Source organism: Heterocephalus glaber, unplaced genomic scaffold, assembly GCF_053883595.1.
Source record: "Heterocephalus glaber isolate CG9 unplaced genomic scaffold, H.glaber_assembly_v1.0 deba00000347, whole genome shotgun sequence".
Classification (NCBI taxonomy): Eukaryota; Metazoa; Chordata; class Mammalia; order Rodentia; family Bathyergidae; genus Heterocephalus; species Heterocephalus glaber.
In genome coordinates, this window is record NW_028258143.1 from 50706603 (window position 1) to 50725375 (window position 18773).

The window sequence follows — 18773 nt, forward strand, 5'->3', positions numbered from 1 at the left end:
TATTCATTCATCCACTGGTGGACAGGTTGTTGCCACATTTCACCTTCATGAATAGCATTGTTATAAACATTCATATACAACTATCCATTTGAATACATGCTTTCAATCTTTTGTGTTTAAACTAGGAGAGGAATTACTAGCTTATGTGATATTTCTGGGTTTCTGTGTTAGCTTTTTGAGGAGCTGCCACACTATTTTCCACCCTTTTTTGGGGAATGGGATGGTTCTGGATTCTGTTTGATTGTTCTATTTTATTTTTTATTTTTTGGTACCGAGGATCGAACTTGGGATCTTACACTTGCGAGGCAGGCAGCAGAACCACTGAGCTAAATCCCTGGCCTGATTGTTCTATTTTTTTGTTTTTGGTACCGGGGATGGAACTCGGGTCCTTGCTCTTGTGCAGCAGGTGGCTAAACCACTGAGTTAAATCCCCGGCCCTGTTCTATTTTATTAATAGCCATGCTAGTGGAAGGTAAGTGGTATTTTCCTATAGTTTTGATTAGTAGTTCCCTAATTACTAAAAATGTTGAGCATATTTTTCATGTGCTTATTGGCCATTTGCATATCTTCTTTGAAGAAATGTCTACTCAAGTCCTTCGTCCATTTTTATTGGGGTTTTTTTCTTGTTATTGTTGAGTTACATGGGTCTTTATATGTTCTGGATATTAATCTTTTATCAGAAATATACATTGTAAATGTTTTATCCTATTTGTTGGTTGCCTCATCACTTTCTTGGTAATATTCTTTGATACACAAAGGTTTATTATTTTGATTAAGTCCAATCTGGTTTTTTTTCCCTTTTTGTTGCATGTGCTTATGGTGTCATATCTAGGACTACATTGCCAAATCCAAGGTCATGAAACCCTCTATGTTTTCCTTTGGGAGTTCATGTTTTTAGCCCTTTTATTTAGCTTGTTGGTCCATTTTAGTTAATTTTCATATATAGAGAGAGTCAGGGATCTAATTCATTCTTTGATAGTGATTATCCAGATATCTCAGCACCATTTGTTGAAGAGACTATTCTTTCCTCCATTGAATGAACTTAGCCCTCTTGTCAAAAATCAGTAGGCCATAGATGTTTGGGTTTATTTCTGGACTCTCAAATCTAGTCCATTGGTTTATATGCCTATCCTTATGCTGGTATCACACTATTTTGATTTCTATAGATTTGTACCAAGTTTTGAAATCAGGAAACATATTTTTTCACTCTTCTCTCTTTTTTGTTCCTCAAGAATTCTTTGGCTCTCCTTCCTGTTTCCCTTACTTCCTGTTCCTGTGGTACCCTGGACGGAGACCTGAGGTGATGAAGATCAGTGGTGTGTTAGTTGTGCTCCTCATGGGTTTTGTGTCCATTCATGGTTTAGAAGATGGTATGCTCATGGGGTATTCTCATTGAAAGTTCGATCAATTATGAACCGGAAAATTCAGACATCTGGGGTTCCTTACCAATGCCGTGCGTGCTATATTCAAAGATCATTTACATTAAATTATTTGAAAAAGGTAAAAGACAATAATGGTGACGAGTCCAAAAAATCAGGCAGAAAGAAGAGCTCAATGTCACGTGAAGCGAAAAACTCAGGGACCCATCCAGAAGGGGCAGTAAGCAATATTGCAGGACCATATCCATTTTCTCCTCCCGGTTAAGTATGGAAATTTACCTGTGAATTCAGGAGGGAGAGGCAGCCACACTGACCCCGAAACTGTGGCTCCTGAGGACCGTCCTGCCTGTTAGAGAATGGGCTAATGCCTATGGATTTCATTTTCTACCTGTTTTTAAATTACCGTTTTAAATTTCCTCTGCAGTCTGTATTTATGAACATTTTGGTGGGGGGGGGGCGAGAGCTTCTTCAGAGTTTGAGGTTGTAATGAAGGAACTTTTTTAAATAAAGATTTGAAATTCTTTAAAAAAAAAGAATTCTTTGGCTCTTTGACGTCATCTGCAATTACATGTGAGTTGAAGATCGGCTTTTCTATTTCTGAAAAGGGGGGGGGGCTACAAGTACTGGAATTTGGTAAGAATTACACTGAATCTTTAGATCACTTTGAGTAATATAATATTGCCATATTAACAATATTAAAGTCCTCTAATCTATGGACATAGATGCCTTTCCATTTAATTAGGTCTCCTTTAATTTTCTTTAAGCAATATGTTGTAGGTTTCAATATAGGTAATGCCTATTTTAATTGCCTTTAAACAATTTTTCTGGAGATATTTGACTTCTGCAAATTTCTATTGGCTATCTAATTTCACCTTCTATAATAACTTGTTTGAATTATTTGCCTTATTGTCTCTTGAGATGATAAGCTTTCCCTATTATTTTCTCTGCCAATCTTCACTTGTTAAATCATTTATTGTTTTATCTTTTGGGGGTCTCATTTATGTATTGAAAATATTTTCTTCCATTCTGTGGCTTGCTTTTTCATTTGAGTAGCAATTGTCTTTTGAAAAGCAAATTTTTAAATTTTGGTAAGTCCAATTTATTTTGCTTTTTGAGGGCTATTTATAAATCTTTGCCAAACTTAAGTTGCTAAGATTTTCTCTTTTGTTTCCTTCTTGCAGTTTTATAGCTTTTCTTCTAACATTTAAGTAAGGAAATGGCCTAGGATCCAGGACCTATTACAAGGTATTGTGAGTTCTTTTTTTTGTTTTGCTTTTTGGTTTGGGGGGCACCGGTTTATTGTTGTTTTGTTTTGTCTGGACTGGGGGACTGAACTCAGGGCCTTCAAACTGAGCTATATCCTCTGATCTTTTTTTAATATTTAATTTGAGACAGGGTTTCACTAAGTTGCTAAATTGTCCAGGTTAGGCTTGAACTTGAAATCCTGTCTCAGCTCAGAGTGCTGGGGCTACAGGTTCAAATTAATTTTTTATTTTATTTCTTCATTTCTTTATTTTTTATTTACTTTTGATTTTTTTGAGACAAGGTCTTGCTATGTAGTTCAGGTTGACATTGAACTCACCATGTACTCCCAGGCTGGCCTTGAACTCCTGGGAATCCTCCTGTCTCAGCCTCCAGAGTGCTGGGATTACAGGTGTGCGTCATGATACCCAGCTTCAATTTAATTTTTTAGTATGTTGTGAGAAGAGTTTAGGTTTATATTGTATTTGATCGTTCAATTGACCCAGCATGATTTATAGGAAAAAATTTTATTCTATCAAATGGCTTTTTCACCTTCATGACACAGCTGGAAGGTCACCCTTCCCCCAAAGATTGATATCCAACTTGACAAGATTCCTTTTTTGGTTTTTTGACAACTTTTTATTCCTACCAGAGGTTTTTATTATCAGTACAATACCTTCTTTAGACTGCAAAGGAAGCTCAGGATCCAGGAGTCATTAAGAGAAACACAAGTAGATTGGGAGACTGGGAATAATTTTTATCAGAAAATCCTAATAACCTAACATAAAACTAGGGTACTGAATTACATGTTACACACTCAAATCACAGAGCTGCCCCAACATCTAGATGGTCTTCTACTGATTATAAATTAGTGAAAATGGATCAGGTACAAAAACCTAATTATATGTTTTATATAGTTTCTTTGGTGAGCCAGTTGGACAAGAATCCTGCAGATGTTATTGGAAATGTTCAAAAGGAAATCCCAAGCACAGTTCCATGGAGATGGCACACCAATGTGCCCTATAGTGTCTTGGCCAGCCTCAAAGACAGAGGGACTCAGATGATGGAGAATTTCCATTCTTTCCCACCTGCTGGATGATTCTTTCCCCTCATTAATCCATTCTTCTTCCTCCTTCCTCAATCACACTATCCCAACCTTGCTTTCATAGCTGTACCATGAACATTTTCATGGTCAAGTTGAGATGGTCAAGTTATCCCTGTGCTCTACAATGATGTCCTCAAGTCAGGCATCATGAAGGCACCCGTGAGAGAAAGTGTCTTCCCTTTTCCAAGATACCTACTCAATGGGGAGACCTCATTGTGGAGTTCATACTGTATTTCATACAGGTTTACAACAAACATATGACAAGGCTGATGTAAACATTTATGTACACATATTTGTATGGACATTTTGTATGAACTTTGATCTGTAAATTAAGGAGATCACTGGATTATATGGTTAAGTGTTTAATTTTAAAAGAGATTGTCAAGATGTTCTCTAATAGGACTATATTATTGCGTTTCCACCATGTTTGAGCACTGTAAGTGCCCTGCATACTTGCAAATGTTCAAATGTTTGTCAGGTCTTTTTATTTTAGCTCTCCTAACAGATAGGTAGTGGTAACTCATTGTGGTATTAATTTTAATTTCTTTAAAGCCAATGATGTCAAGCATCTTTTCATACCCTTGTCATTCATATGTATTTTTGTGTGCATAGATATTGAAGTCTTTTGTCAATTTTGAAAATTGGGCTGTTCTGTTATTATTGAGTTATGAGAGTCTTTTATATATTATAAATATATTTATTAGGTATGCGTTTTGCAAATATATTCTTCCAGTATATGGCTTATTTCTTTCATTTTCTTACCTTTCTTTTTTGGTACCGGGGATTGAACTCGGGTCCTTGCACTTGCGCAGCAGGCCGCGAAACCACTAAGCTAAACCCCCAGTCCTTCTTACCATTTTTTGAAGAACCAAGATTTTTAACTTTGAAGTGTTCTTTTATAGTTGATTTTTGTGTGTTCTATATAAAAATACCTTTACCTATGTTTCTTATAACAGTTTAAAATTTCTATTTTGCATTTATGTATATTATCCATTTTGAGTTGATTTTTATGAGACTGGGTCCTTCCTTTCATCCTCCCTCCCCTCCTCCTCTCCTTCTTACCCTCACTTCCCTCCTTCCTTCTTTTCTTTTTCTAAAATTTTGTATATGGATGCTCAGTTGTTCAGCTCCACTTGGTGAAAAAAATTACCTTTTCTCCATTGAATTTCTGGGCAATTTGCTTTTGTCAAAAATCAATTGACCCAGGCCAGGGATTTAGCTCAGTGGTGTCACCACCTGCCTTGCAGGCATGAGGTCCCCAGTTCAATCCCTGGTACCAATATATAAATGAATAAATAAATAAATAAACAAACAGACAGACAGATAAATTGACCATGTATTAGTCCATTTTTCATTACTATAATGAAATACCCAAGTCTCCAACACTTCAAAATAAACAAATAAGTCAAAAGATAACTTCAGGCTGGAGATGTAGTTTAAGGATAGTGTTTGCCTGGTACACAAGGACAAGGTTCAATCCTTACCACTGAAAAAAATCTTATATCAAATGATTCTAACAGGATCTGTACCAGTTGCTTCCAGGAGGGAGACTTGTATGGAAAGAGGCAAACTTATTTTTCACTATTCACTTTTTTTTTTTACTATTCACTTTTATATCTGTTGGATCTTGTTTTAAATACATGTATTATCTACCTAAAAATTAACAAATAAATGTTATGTTCTAACATAATAGGATCTAAAAATATTGAAGATGAAACAAGAAAGGATAAATAATTGTTGAAAAACCCAAAGCCTGAAAACTGGCTTTCCACATGCTGAAGATTGAACCCAGGCCCGTATCTCTCATCGTGCATTAAACTAAAATCAAAATAGATCAAAGATCTAAATATTAAAACAGAAGAACTTAATCTTCTGGAAGACAAAATAGATAAAACTCTTGAAGACAGACTTTCTGAACAGAACCTTGGTTGCACAAGAAATAATACCAAGAGTCAAAAAATAGGATCATATAACATTAAAAAGCTTCTGCATAGCAAAGGAAACCACCAATAGAGTGAACAAACCACATAGAGGATGGGAAAAAGTATTGCCAGTTACTCCTCAGACAAAGGACTGATATCCAAAATATATAAAGAATTCAGAAAAATTAGACCCTCCAAATTTAAAGACCCAATCAAAAAACGGATGTTTGAAATGAATATACACTTCTCAGATGTAGAAGTACAAGTTGCCAATAAATACATGAAAGAATGTTCAATATCTCTGGCCATTTGAGAAATGCAAATTACAACAACACTGAGATTCCACCTCACTCCAGAAAACAATGTCTACCTTCAAGAAACAAACCAATAACAAATGCTGGAGAGGCTGCAGGGTGGAGGGTGAGGGACACCTCTTTATTGTTGGTGGGAGCACAAACTAGTACTAAACAAGTATGGAAATCAGTATGGAGATTCCTCCAAAAACTAAAATTAGAAATTCCACGATCCAGCTATTTCTCTTCTAGGCATCTTCCCAAAAGAGTTAAAGACATCATACCACAGCGATTTTTGCATGCCCATGTTTAGAGCAGCACAATTCATAATAGCTAAATTTTGTGCTCACTTTGGCAGCCCATATATGTAATAGCTAATCTTGGAAGCAGCATGTATGTCCATCAACAGATGAATGGATAAAGAAAATGCAGTATTTATATACAATGAGGTACTACTCTGTCATAAAGGGCAAACTTTAGTCATTTGTAGGAAAATGGATGCACCTTGAGACCATAATGTTGAGTGAAATAAACCAGACACACAAGCTTAAATATCACATGGTTTCTCTCATATAAGAAACTCAATATATAAAGTGCAAATAAAAGACAGACAATAGAAAAAAAGAGAGAAATGGACAATGTTTCTAAAAGTGTACCTTGATTTAGTATAATTGTCTTATGTGTTTTCTATGTGTTTGGGGGCCTGTTAGTTTAGTTGTTAATCTGTAAATATGATAATTAAATTTATAAGGACTTATAAGATGAATAAATGAATCCGATGTCGGCAAAAGGGGGGGCGGGGGGAAAGGGAAGAAAAACAATTGAGATGTGTTATGTACATGTAACAATTCCCCACAATGAATGTAGTCATTATGTACTGCAAACATGTATTAATAAAACTTTTTTTAATTTAAAAAGCCCAAAGTCCTCACAATTTTTATGTTTCTAAAAATAACTACAGGTCAGACATGGTATGCATGCTTATAATCCCAGCACTTGGGAGGCTGAGGCAGGAGGATTGCCATGAGTTTGAGGCCAGTGTGGACTGCATAGTGAGCTCAAACCCAGCCTGAACTATACAATAAGGCCCTGTCTCAAAAAAAAGAAAAAAAAAAAACAAAAAAAGAAAATCCCAATAAATAAATAAATACCACATCTAAAATTTTATAATTCTTTAATATCATTAAATATCTAGTCAGTTTTCAAACTTCCAGTTAATTTTTTAAAATTAAATTTACAATTAATTTTACAAGTAATTTTTTAACTTTACAATTAATTTTACAATTAATTTTTTACAATTTATCAATTTGTTTATGCTTTTACAATTAATTTTTTTTTAATTAAAGAGCCATAGCTTGTATTATGTTTACATACTGCAAGTATTTTTTTACATGTTTCGCCACCCTATTTTTGGTTTGTTTTGTTTTCCTGGCATTTTTCTGCTGAATAAACCAGGTTGGTTGTGCTGCAGTTTTCCTGTCTGGAGTGTGCTTGTTGCCCCTTCCACAGTGTTGTTTAATTTGTTCCTCAATATGTTCTGTTTACAGAAAACTCGTAGTTAGTATCCAGAAGCTTATTCAGATTTATGCGTGTTTGTTGTTACCCCCCCATATATAATTTATTAGAAACACCAACATAACCATATTGCCATGAATATATTCTGACTGAAACTGCTGAACTTTTCTAGAATGTATTCTATAGTCACAGAGTTTCCTCCAGGTAGCTCAGGGATTTAAATAATGCTGGTAGTGAGGTCCTGGTTTCAACTGCCCTGCTCCACACAGGACAGCGAAATCAGTTCCTCCAGCTGCCTCAGTGTTCTCCGCTCTGGATTCTCCCTCCTCCAGCCTAGCAGGAGAGATGAGAGTGGAAACTCACTTCCCTTCAGGAGAGGCCAGGTGTGATTTGTTGATTTGTAGCCAAAGATGGACTTTGGGATCAATGGACCTGGATTTCAATCTCACTTTTCCTCTATCTAAAAAAGAAAAAAGGGGAGGAATAAAAATCATTGAATAGGATTAAAGAAGATTCGATACTGCAACATAAATGTCGATGTGCTCTAACAAGATATTGTTATCCCATTTTTCAAGGTGACACTAGTAATTATTGGCACAATGATCTAGTATATTGTCTAAATCAGAGACCACAAACTGAGTGCCTGTGGACCCCTCCCTCTCGCTTTCTCTCCAAACATGTCCCCAAGACATATTTGTTTGGTATGTGTTATTTTGGCCCTCAAAATGTTGTTTAAAAAAAGCTGAGTGAATGAGTGGGAAGGGAAGGAAAGGGATGGGGGAAAGGATTGAAATTGATTTGGATATGTTAAATACACGTACTAACTTCCCAAAATAAATTTCATCATCATGTAATATTAACACGTACTAATAAAATTTGTTTAACTTTATAAAATAAAAAAGAATCACTAACATTAAATAAAATTGGTTGATTTTATAGGTGATTATTAAATTTCCTGCTCCTCTTAAAAATCAAATTTGGCAATACTGGACCCAAATTCCTGAACATCTTTAATCAGGAGGTGAGCATTGTCCACTCCATTTAGAAGTAGTTGGGAATGTCCAGTTCTCCAGGGCCCACACTCCTCTCACTTCTCTTATCCCAGCCCAATTCATTCCTTCAATGGATGTATGAGCTTGTGACCCTTGACTACAGCAGCAATGTGTTAGTACTAATAATGGGTCAACTGTTGCATATGACATCTTACCCCCACTAGGTTCAAAGTTTTCCTGTAATAATATCAATCTCATCCAAACCTCAGACATACCAATACATTTTTTTAAGAAAAGACTTAAGTCACAGTTATCAAACTGAGAACTTTGCATCACCTTAGATATGCCCCAGGTATGTGTCCTCCCATTGAAAATCATTTGTTAAGAGTGTCATGGGAGAGAAAGAATTTATCTTAACATAAAATAGAGCAATCTCCTTGGGTGATTTCCAGAAGTGAAGATTAATGTGTTATCAAGGCTTTTATAAGATCCTGAAAGCCCCTTGACACATTATGACTTTTGTCTTAGACAAGAGACCTGCAGCAATCACATTTCCACATCACTGTACACACAGTGCTTTAACAACGTGACTGACATTGTCCTATGATACAAACAAGGGACCAAGAAGAAATGCTGACTGAAATTGGTAAGATGTGTTCTCCATCTCCCAGAACCATACAGAAATTTCACCGCCTTCCTATATATTTTGAGAAATTTGTGCAGCTCCATGTCTCTACATTAAATAAGAGCTTACCAAGCAATGAGATGGGTTTCAGAAAGAGTTAGTGGAGTTCTTACTGCACTAACTACTGGCCTCTGCCAGTACCTTTCATCTTCAAAGAACCCACAGGTAATAATCAACCCGGGCACTCGTTCCCTAAAATTAGGCACCTGCAAAGTTGCTAGGACTCAGCACTAGCAGACAGTGAAAGAGGCAGACAAGAGAGGGCTGACCTGGAAAGAGTAAAGAAGTGAGAGAGCATCTATATAGTTTGCTCCTTGCACTGAGTTTGTTTGCTTGAATGATCTCACCCAGCTCTAGAGATTTGGTTTGCCAAAGGTGCAAAGACAAAATTCAATGGTGATAGGATAATCTATTCAACACACAGTGCTGGGACAATTGCACGTCCATATGCAAAAGAAATGGACCTCACCTTTTATGTAAAAATTAACTCAAAGCTGAACATACAGCTAATCATAAAATGTAAAACTGTAGAACTTCTAGGAAAAAAAACCTTAGAAGAAAATCTGTGTGACTTAGAATGTGGTGATAAGTTTTTAGATACAACAACAAAAGTCTGGTTCCTGAAAAAAAAAAAATCAGTAAATGAATTTTGCGAAAATTTAAAACTTTTCCTGAGATTGATACTCTTAAGAGAAGGACAAAAAGTTAAAAATTTGGGGGAAATATTTGTAAGTCACATATCTGGTAAGGATTTATATCCAGAACATATAAAGAACACTTAACAGTATAAAACTAACCAAGTTTTAAAATGTGAACCGACACTTCAGCAAGGAAGATATATGGATGGCATATAAACATATGAAAAGATGTTCAATAGCTTTTGTCATTAGGGAAATGAAAATTAAAATAACTGTTAGATACACACTTAATACAATGGTTAAAATTCAAAGAAACTGACAATACCAAATGCTAGCCAGGATGCAGAGTAGTAGGAATGCTCATTTAGTGCTGCTGGGAATGTAAAACAGTACAGCTGCTTTGAAAGATAACTTGGCAGTTGGTTATAAAGTTAAACATAAATTAACCATACAATGCAGCAAATCTACTCTAGGTATTTACTCAGGTGAGTTGAAAACTTATATCTACACAAGACTCTGTTGGTTATAGCATATTTATTGATAACTGCCCAAACCTGGGAACAACCATCATGTGCTTCAACAGGTGAATAGAAAAACAAAATATGACATATTTGTAAAATAAGGATACTTCTCATTTTTAAAAATGCTATGGAGTCACACAACATACATGAGTCTTAGGTGCCATTTTCTTAAATGAAAGAAACTAGATTCAAAAGGCTATATATTGTGGGATTCTATTCATATGACATTCTGGAAAAGGTAACACTAAGTTTGGAAGCAAGTTTAGCAGTTTCCAGTTCTAAAGGAAGAGGGAGAGATTTATTAGGGGACACAGACATAATTTGAGCAACAAAACATTCCATTTTGGACCTCCCCCCAGCAATGAATAATAGTATTAACCACAGTGTAAAATAGGGGTCAGGGACACAGCTCAGTGGTAGAGTGCTTGCCCAGCATGCATGAAACTCTAGGTTCAATCCCCAGCACCGCCAAACACAAACAAAATCAAAGCAAAACAAAAACAAAACCCAAAGTATAAAAGAAATGTACAGGAGCCCCATACTGACAAAAATTGTTTAAGAAAGAAGTAAATGGAAGAAAAGGGGCAAAACTCCTTACAGAATTCCCAACTGTGCAAATAATCCCGTCTCGGGAAGTGGAGGTTAATTCCCCAACACACATACCTCCCACTTCTTGAGGATGGCTAGACATAGTGACATGCTCCCACAGGGAAATGGAGAACTAGTGAATTTATTACTAAGACAGACAGCACCTTAAATGAGTGATAGAGGTTACATCACTCTGTACTGTATTACACCAGTAATGATACAGGAAAAATGTGACTCCTGACCTGCTAGATGTCAGATGTCCTGAGTTTATGTCGAAGAATGAATTCCAAGGGACAAAGGAGGTTAAAAGTAGGAAAGGTTTAGTGAAAGAAAGCTCCTGAGAGACAGGAGGGATCCCGAAAAGGTGACCACTGAGGCTCTTTGTCAGGGATAATTTATACAGCAAATCACAATGTGGGTACAATGTGGGCCAAACAACAACCAACCTACAGGATTACAAGTATAGCCACTTAGCCACTATTGATTCAATAGGGAAACAAGTCACATAGCAAGAATGTATGGAAAGAACGAAGGAATTCTTAGAAAGGGAGGGGAGTACGGGTCCAGGCATTCTGGTCACCCACCTGTGTGCCTAATGCCTGTCTGGGCTCACTGGTCTTGATGGTGCCAATTGCAGTCTAGTCTCAAGTTGCTGTTTATCTCCAGGGAGACATGCAGGCCTGGTTATTGCTTTTCCATCCTGAGGTCTGGCTTTCTTCATATTCACCCCTGGACACAGACACAATTCTGATGTCTTTATTTTTTGTGCTGACTTCCTTGAGTGCAGAGTTCCTCTCTGTATATTCATTTCTAACTCACTTAGCTGTCTATAATAATAAGACATATCAGTAGCACACAGTCCTGATATGAATAATGAGAATGGTGCTTTCCCAAACCCATAACCCCAGTTTGATCATGCAAAAAATAGTAGACACACCCTAACAAAAACAGACTCTTTGAAACTGCCAAGCTCCTAAAAAATAAGAGACTGAGACACCATCACAAACCAGAGAAAACAAAGGAGACATAATAAATAACTATGATGTAGGATCCTGAACGAAATCCCGGTACAGATAAAAATTAGTGGAAATACTTGAGAAATTTAGATTTTAGTTAATGATGTGCAAATGTTGGTTTCCTGGTTTTGACAAATGTACCATGGTTGATCTAAGACATTAACAAAAGAGGTAACAGAGTGAAGAGTGTATGGGAGCTCTTTGTACTACCCGCAGATTTTCTGCAAATATAAAATTGATCTAAGTAGTTTATTTAAAAGTAAATAAATAAAAAAGAAACGCTTGACAATAATAGTAATGAGAACATCAGAGAAACACAAGAACAATTTGGACCTTGTGGCCATTTGGGTTCTGAAAGGATCCCCTCCCCACTCAAGAGTCTCCTTGATTACCTGGTTACCATTGGAAACAGCGCAGGTTTATTAAGCATCGCTCTAGTGTGGGACTCTCCAAACTTTGCGTGCACCAGAATCACCTGGAAATAAATAATGACTACTGGGTCTTGGGCTCACTGAAATTAGCACTTGGGTTTGTGTATTTTTATGAAGTTCCCTGATGTTCCCCATTGGCATCCAAATTAGAGAACCACTGCTCTGGTACTTTCTAGTAACATAACTACTTCATTGTTCTTCATTCACTCATTCAAAACCATTTATTGAGCAACTGTTCTATTTCACCCTTTGTCAGTGCTAAGTAGCAGACAGAGAGGCAAAGACCATCCCTTGTGGAGCACATGTTTTAATATACAAATAAATGCACAGTGATGAGTCTTTCCTTTCTAAGTCTTTAAAGAGAAAATATGATTGGCCTAGTTATCACTACCTTCTGTTTTAGGGGGCAGAACTTTTCCCAAAAGCTATCGCATGGAGGTACTATTCAGTGTAAGTGTTGGTTACCTGGAGGTCATGGGTTCCTCAACTCCAGATGGCAGTGAACAGTGAGGTCCTGTGGAACATGATAGGACCTCTCAGCAAAATGAACTAGGTTAGGAAGGGGCCATGACATGTGAGGCTCCCTTGTCTGACCCATCCAGTGGGGTTGCCATCCCAAAACAGCAGGAGCCAAGCTTTCCTAGGCTAGTCTGGAAGCAAAAAATAAGGCTGAACTAGTCAATACGATAAAAATGATGCTTCCATCACAAACTAATTATTTATTAGAACTCAGAAATAATGAAACCCAGAAGAAGCATACAAACTCTTGTTCCAGAAAAATAAATTGCTTCTGCTTTTTTTTCAGCCTGTAGATATTTGCTTTCGCTGGACTTTGCTTTTCTGCTGCCTGTGATGTTTCAAATTGCCAACTTGCCTGCAGCAGATTCCTACTCCAGTGGAGACTGACTTGGACAATAATCTCCCATGAGTTCCCTTCCATCATGTTGCGTTCATTTTTATTAACTTTGGCAATATCCTTTAGATTTTATTTTGCCCTCTGTTTGAGTACACTCTTTTTAAATAAAGAAGAAAGACAAGAGGCACCAGGAACCGGAGCAGTGGTTATTACATTTTTTTCATTCCCAAATCATGTGAACTTTGTACTTCACCCTTTACCAACTGCTACTTAAAAAAACTGTAAGGCATCAATAGTAGCCACAGGGGTAACTTATTAACTGCGTCTGAAAAATGAAAAGCTTTAAAGCTGTTCATTACATATATTCAATTCAAATAGACAAATATCACCACTGCACTGTGTTCCCAGCCTAAAACTGGGGATCTAAAGATGAAAAGAAGCAACTCTTCCCTGAATGAATGGACTATCAATGGTGGAAGACAGACCAGTGATGATGAGGAAGAGGATACTCATGATGATGTTACCAAAAATGAGGGAACTAGCTGTTCTAGGAGCTCAGAGTGAGAAGAGGGTCATTTTGAGCTTAGGGACAGATAAGTGATGTTTAAGATGGACTTATGGAATAGTTAGGGTTTTTCTAAGTAGAAAATGTTGGAAATGTCATTCTAGACTGTTATGGCTTGTGTTTAGATGTCCTCCCAAAGCCTAATGAGGTAATAGGTGGGGCTTTTTGAGAGGTGGCTGAATCTAGTGTGTGATGCTGGAATTGATTCATATTGCAATGCTAGGATCAAGAGCACTAGGATTAAGGGTGTGAGTGCTACCCACCCTAAGTAGCCTGGATAAGATAAAAGGGGCAGAAAGATGTTATTAAGGTCCCTTGTTGCTTTGCTACCTTCTGCCCACCATGAACTATTTCTCCTCTGTGATGCTTGTCTGCCATACCACTCTGCCTTGGAGCCAGCTGACTACAGACTGAAACCTCTACAAACTGTGAGCTAAATAAACCTTTCCCCCTTTAACTTTGGGTGTTGGGTATTTTGTCTCAGCAACAAGAAAAGTAACTAACACAAAGACATGGTGATTAGTATGGATAAAGCTAAGAGGGTAAGAAAGTAAATGGCCTGTAGAGAGAAGAGCAAGTAGTCCCTCGTGTGCTGGAACACACAGTCTAGCCTTAAGGAAGGGCTACACTTGCTCCATGACCCATCAATGGCCAAGTCCCCTGGGTTCTGCAAGCCATGGCTAGTATCAGATGTCTGGTTAAAAAAAAATGCTCCAAAAATTTTGATCACTGAACATAGCAATAGTTTGTGAAACTCTCAAGAAGAGGTTTTTGAGAGCCAGGGATGTAGCTCAGTGGTGCTGCCACCTGCCTTGCAAGCTCAAGGTCCTGAATTCAATCCCTGGTACAAAAAAAAAAGGAGAAGGAGGGCCGGGGATTTAGCTCAGTGTTTCCGGTGCCTGCCTCTCAAGCGCAAGGTCCCAAGTTCGATCCCTGGTACCAAAAAAAAAAGGAGAAGGAGAAGAAGAAGAGGTTTATCAATTGCCAAATAGAACAAGAACATTATCTTCAAATCTAGTTCTTACATTCATTCCCTTGCATTAAATTCATTGACGTGTTGGCTTAGCCACCCAGCACTCTGATAAATGTTAGGAACATGAAGCCAGGTCCACTGTAGTTCCTGCCTTCCAGGAGCCTAATAACTGCAGACTTCATTATTTATTTATATATTTCTTAGGCCTTGTGAAAACCTGATACTGGTTTATTAGCAGGACAGAGTGAAATGATTTTTTATTTTTAGGTTTTAAATAATCTTTTGTTATTAGAAAAGAGCAGTCCGTGATCATTATAGAATATTGAACCAGCCAAAACCAAGTTAAACATCTCTGGAACACTCACTTGGTTCATATGCTCCCACACCTTTATATGTACGCATGTACTAATATGTATTTTGTGGTGAGCATGCATCCACCTATAATTCCAGCTATTCAGAAGTCAGAAGCAAGAGGATCACAAGTTCAAAGCCAGCCTGGGCAACTAGTAAGACCCTGAATCAAAGTAAAAAATACAAAAGGCTGAGAATGTAGCTTGGTGGTATGTGCACACAGCTCTGAGTTCAATCCCCAGTACAGCTCCCATATATACATATTTTTAGTACTGGTTATTGAACTCAGGACCTTGCATTTCTGAGGCAGGCAGCAGCACCACTGAGCTAAATCCCCAGCTCCAAAAAATATATATTTTAAGAAAATGCTTTTATATGTCTATGGACTCACCCTGTCTTTTGACTAGATTTTTTTTCAGTAATTTTCATGGTAAGAGATGCTTCTCTTCTCATACTTAGTACTTACTCAAATTTCTCCACCTGAGCCAATCATGTCCTTTATAAGCTGGGCACAGTGACATAGCTTGTAGTACCACATATTCTGGAGGCCGGGGTCAGACGATCTCTGGAGCCTAGGGAAACCAGCCTAGACAACATAGCCAGATCTTGTGGCCAACAAAGCAAAAATGTCCTGTACAACTAATCAGCTACACTCTCCAAATTAGAACTGTGTTTGTCAGCTTTTCATTGCTGGGACAAAGTACTCAAGATAATCAATTTAAAAGCAGAGAGATTTATTTTGGCTCATGATTTCTGAAGTTTCCGTACATAGTCATTGGCTCTGTTGCTTTTGGGCCTATGATGAGATATAATATCATGGTAAGTAGCACCGAAGCTGCACACCTTACGGAGGTTAAGAAGCAAAGAAGCACCAGGGTCCCAATATTCAGCTCGGGAGCACACACCCAATGACCTAATGTCCTTCCAGTAGGCCCCACCTTCTAAAGGTTCCACTGTCTCCCAATAGCCCACAGGCTGTTGACCAAGACTTTGGCATACAAGACTTTGGATATATTTAAGATCCAAACCATAACAAGCCTCTAACTCAAGACCTTATGCCCTCAGTTTCTCTTTGAATCCAGCCTTGTCTCTTTCGTATGATTGACTTGATGAAGAGAACTGGCCACCTGTCCTGAAGAAGAGCCTACTTCCTGTATTTACCAGTTCCTTAGGATGCCCTTTTCTTGATCCTCTGTCCTCTGTATTTCCTGAAAACTGGAAGTTCTAACTAAAGATGCGAGAGAAGTGAGTTAAACCCTTGGGGTTAGAATACTTTCTGGGCGATAACATGACATTCATACTGCAAAACAAAACAGACAACTTCTGGTTGAGTCACCATTAGTGATGGTCAAATGACCACTGGACAACGACAATAACTGACAGCCTTAGAGGGAGCAATGGAAGGACAGAAGGAGCAATGGAGTAGAATTAAGAGTGGAAAGGAGATGGGATGGGGTCTTGAGCAGCCCTGAGTTGGGGTTCACCAAGGAAATCAAATCGTGCTTCCCACTCTGGCGTATCTCTGATTGTGACCAACTGCTCTTCTGATGTTCTCACAATCAGAGAGAAGAGGGAAAAGGAAAACAAAAATGAAATACCTTTGGTGGGTGTTCCAGGACCCCGTAACTCTTTGGGACAGCCGTTTTACAAAGCAAACTTTCCCTTTATAAAACTGAGCTCACCAACATGGTATACAGCCCACAGAGAGAGAGCCACTAGTATTACCCTCAGGCGTACAACCTGGGAAAAGACCTATAAACCTAGGCAATTAGGAGCTTGATGGGTTCTGTATTCGCTTTCTTTTCAGCGACAGCCTTTGCACTGCCTTTGGCCACCAGGGGGCACTACAATCAAACAACCATTTTTTTTTCGCGAGTGAGAACGCGCCTAGATAAATCTTGACCAAGCCAGCGTCCCGTAGCAAGGTGTTCAGGCTGAGGAACAGTATTTCCGCTTTCTCGCGAGCACACCTAGGCTCCGCCCCGCCTTCCAAATCCGCCCCGCTTGCGCTGCCGCCTGTCCCGGTGGCTCGCAGCAGGTGGCGCTGTCTGAGGCGACTCTGTGTCCCCGCTGCCGCGGAGACGATCTCCCGGCGGGCTGTGCGGCCCGGCTCTAGGGCGGCAGCGAGTGCCACGTCCCAAGTGCCGAGCTCAGGAGCGGAGCGGGCGGTGCGCGTGGGGCGGAGAGCAGCGCGAACCCGGCTCGGCCTCACCGATCGCCCGCCGCCATGGGCTCTTCGCAGAGCGTCGAGATCCCAGGCGGAGGCACGGAAGGCTACCATGTCCTGCGGGTAAGGGCTCCGACGGCGACCCGGGAGCGGCGGACTGGAGGCGGAGCCCGGCCGCGGGGAGGCGGAGGCGCCGACGGCCCCCCTCCTGCTGGGGCAGCCAGGCCGGATCCCACGGAGGAGCGGCTGGCTCGGGCGCTGCCTTGACCAAGACTGACCTGGGAAGCTGCCCTCTCCCGCGCCTCCGGAGCGCCCTGGGCCGGGGTCCGAAGCTTTGCGAGGACGGGCCAGGGCCGGGGCTGGGAAGGGGCAGCCTTGGCTCCTCTTCCTCCGCACGGCCTTCTCTGTCTCTCTAATCCTTAGCTTCCAAAGTTGGGAAGGGTTTGGGGACAGCGTCTCCAAAAGGGCTGATGAAAGTGGCATTTAAGGTTTCCCAGAAACAGCGTCCTGAACCCTGCAGTTGAGATGGGGGATGCGACGGTAGGTGTCTCTTCGCCTCGGCACTGTCCGGAAAGGACAGTAGGAGGTGGCAAACGAAATGGCCTCGAAGTAGGTTTGACGGACTGAAATTTACGTGACTTTGACAGGTCTTTTTTTCCCCTGTGTCACTCCAGACCCTTCCAACCCTCCCCTTCAGCGTTTCCTGGAGGGGGAGCTTTGGGTCTCTTCTAAGACGCCTTAGGGCACAATGATTAAGGTTTAGATCCACAGAGGTAATGGGGAGGAATGTTTCTGAAGTAAACTGGACAAATAAAGGAAAGCAGCGTCAGACATCTGAGTGCAAAGAAATATCTACCTATGAAGGGCTTGGATTGCACAAAGCATGCGATGCATTTTTCGTGGAACCAGGAACCGGGAGGCATCGATGGTTGTGTGCAGTGACACCTGTGTGAGTAATAGCAGGACGAAGTGTACAGAGTGGCCCCAGTCTGCAGCGCCATTTAGGGACGTAATAGAGTGTCACCAGATATTGGCTCCTCACAGGCAACGGCATCTTCACTCAGTGCACTTCCTGGTGCTACCTTTATATTCTGCCCCAGGTCCCCTGTTTTTCTAAATTACCAGATATCTAAATGATAGCAGTGATATATCACCTTTCTTATCCGAATTATTGCGTGCAGTTGCTTCTCCATTTCACGAAAAATCCCTCTGGAAACTGCACTCTTGCTTGCAGTGGATGATTTTTTTTTCCAGGAAAAAAACAGCCATAAATAAACCATATTACTTTCCTATTCCCTTCAGCTGACCAAACACAGGGAAAATTGAAGAACTGGCACATCTTCGAGACGAAGTGAAAATTAGTGGCATTGCTTTTTCTCTAGTATCTGGTCTGATTTTGCGTTTTCTATTCTGGGATATGTTATCTAGTGACTAGCTAATTCTCACAGTGGCTGATTGTGGCTGTGAATCCTTGGGGGATTTGTGGTATTTTTATAATATGTACACTTAGGGATGCTAAGTAAAACACATTAGT

At 39.5% G+C, this 18773-nt stretch overlaps 1 protein-coding gene across 6 annotated transcripts in view; it reads left to right on the forward strand.

Moving 5' to 3' along the window:
- The first annotated feature begins 17082 nt into the window (after positions 1-17082).
- Positions 17083-18773, forward strand: part of Gorasp2 (golgi reassembly stacking protein 2) — a 30230-nt gene continuing 28539 nt past the window's right edge. For 2 of the 6 annotated variants that reach the window (XM_087200200.1, XM_021238576.2), the window contains exon 1: positions 17087-17362. Coding sequence is in view for 4 of the 6 variants with exons in the window: in XM_021238576.2 (XP_021094235.2) it covers positions 17300-17362 (63 nt within the window). In the remaining 2 variants the exon portion in view is untranslated. Of the gene's footprint in view, positions 17363-17504; positions 17780-18773 lie in introns of those variants that run through there. The other 4 variants (XM_087200182.1, XM_004857652.4, XM_004857654.3 and 1 more) reach the window with 4 other exon arrangements.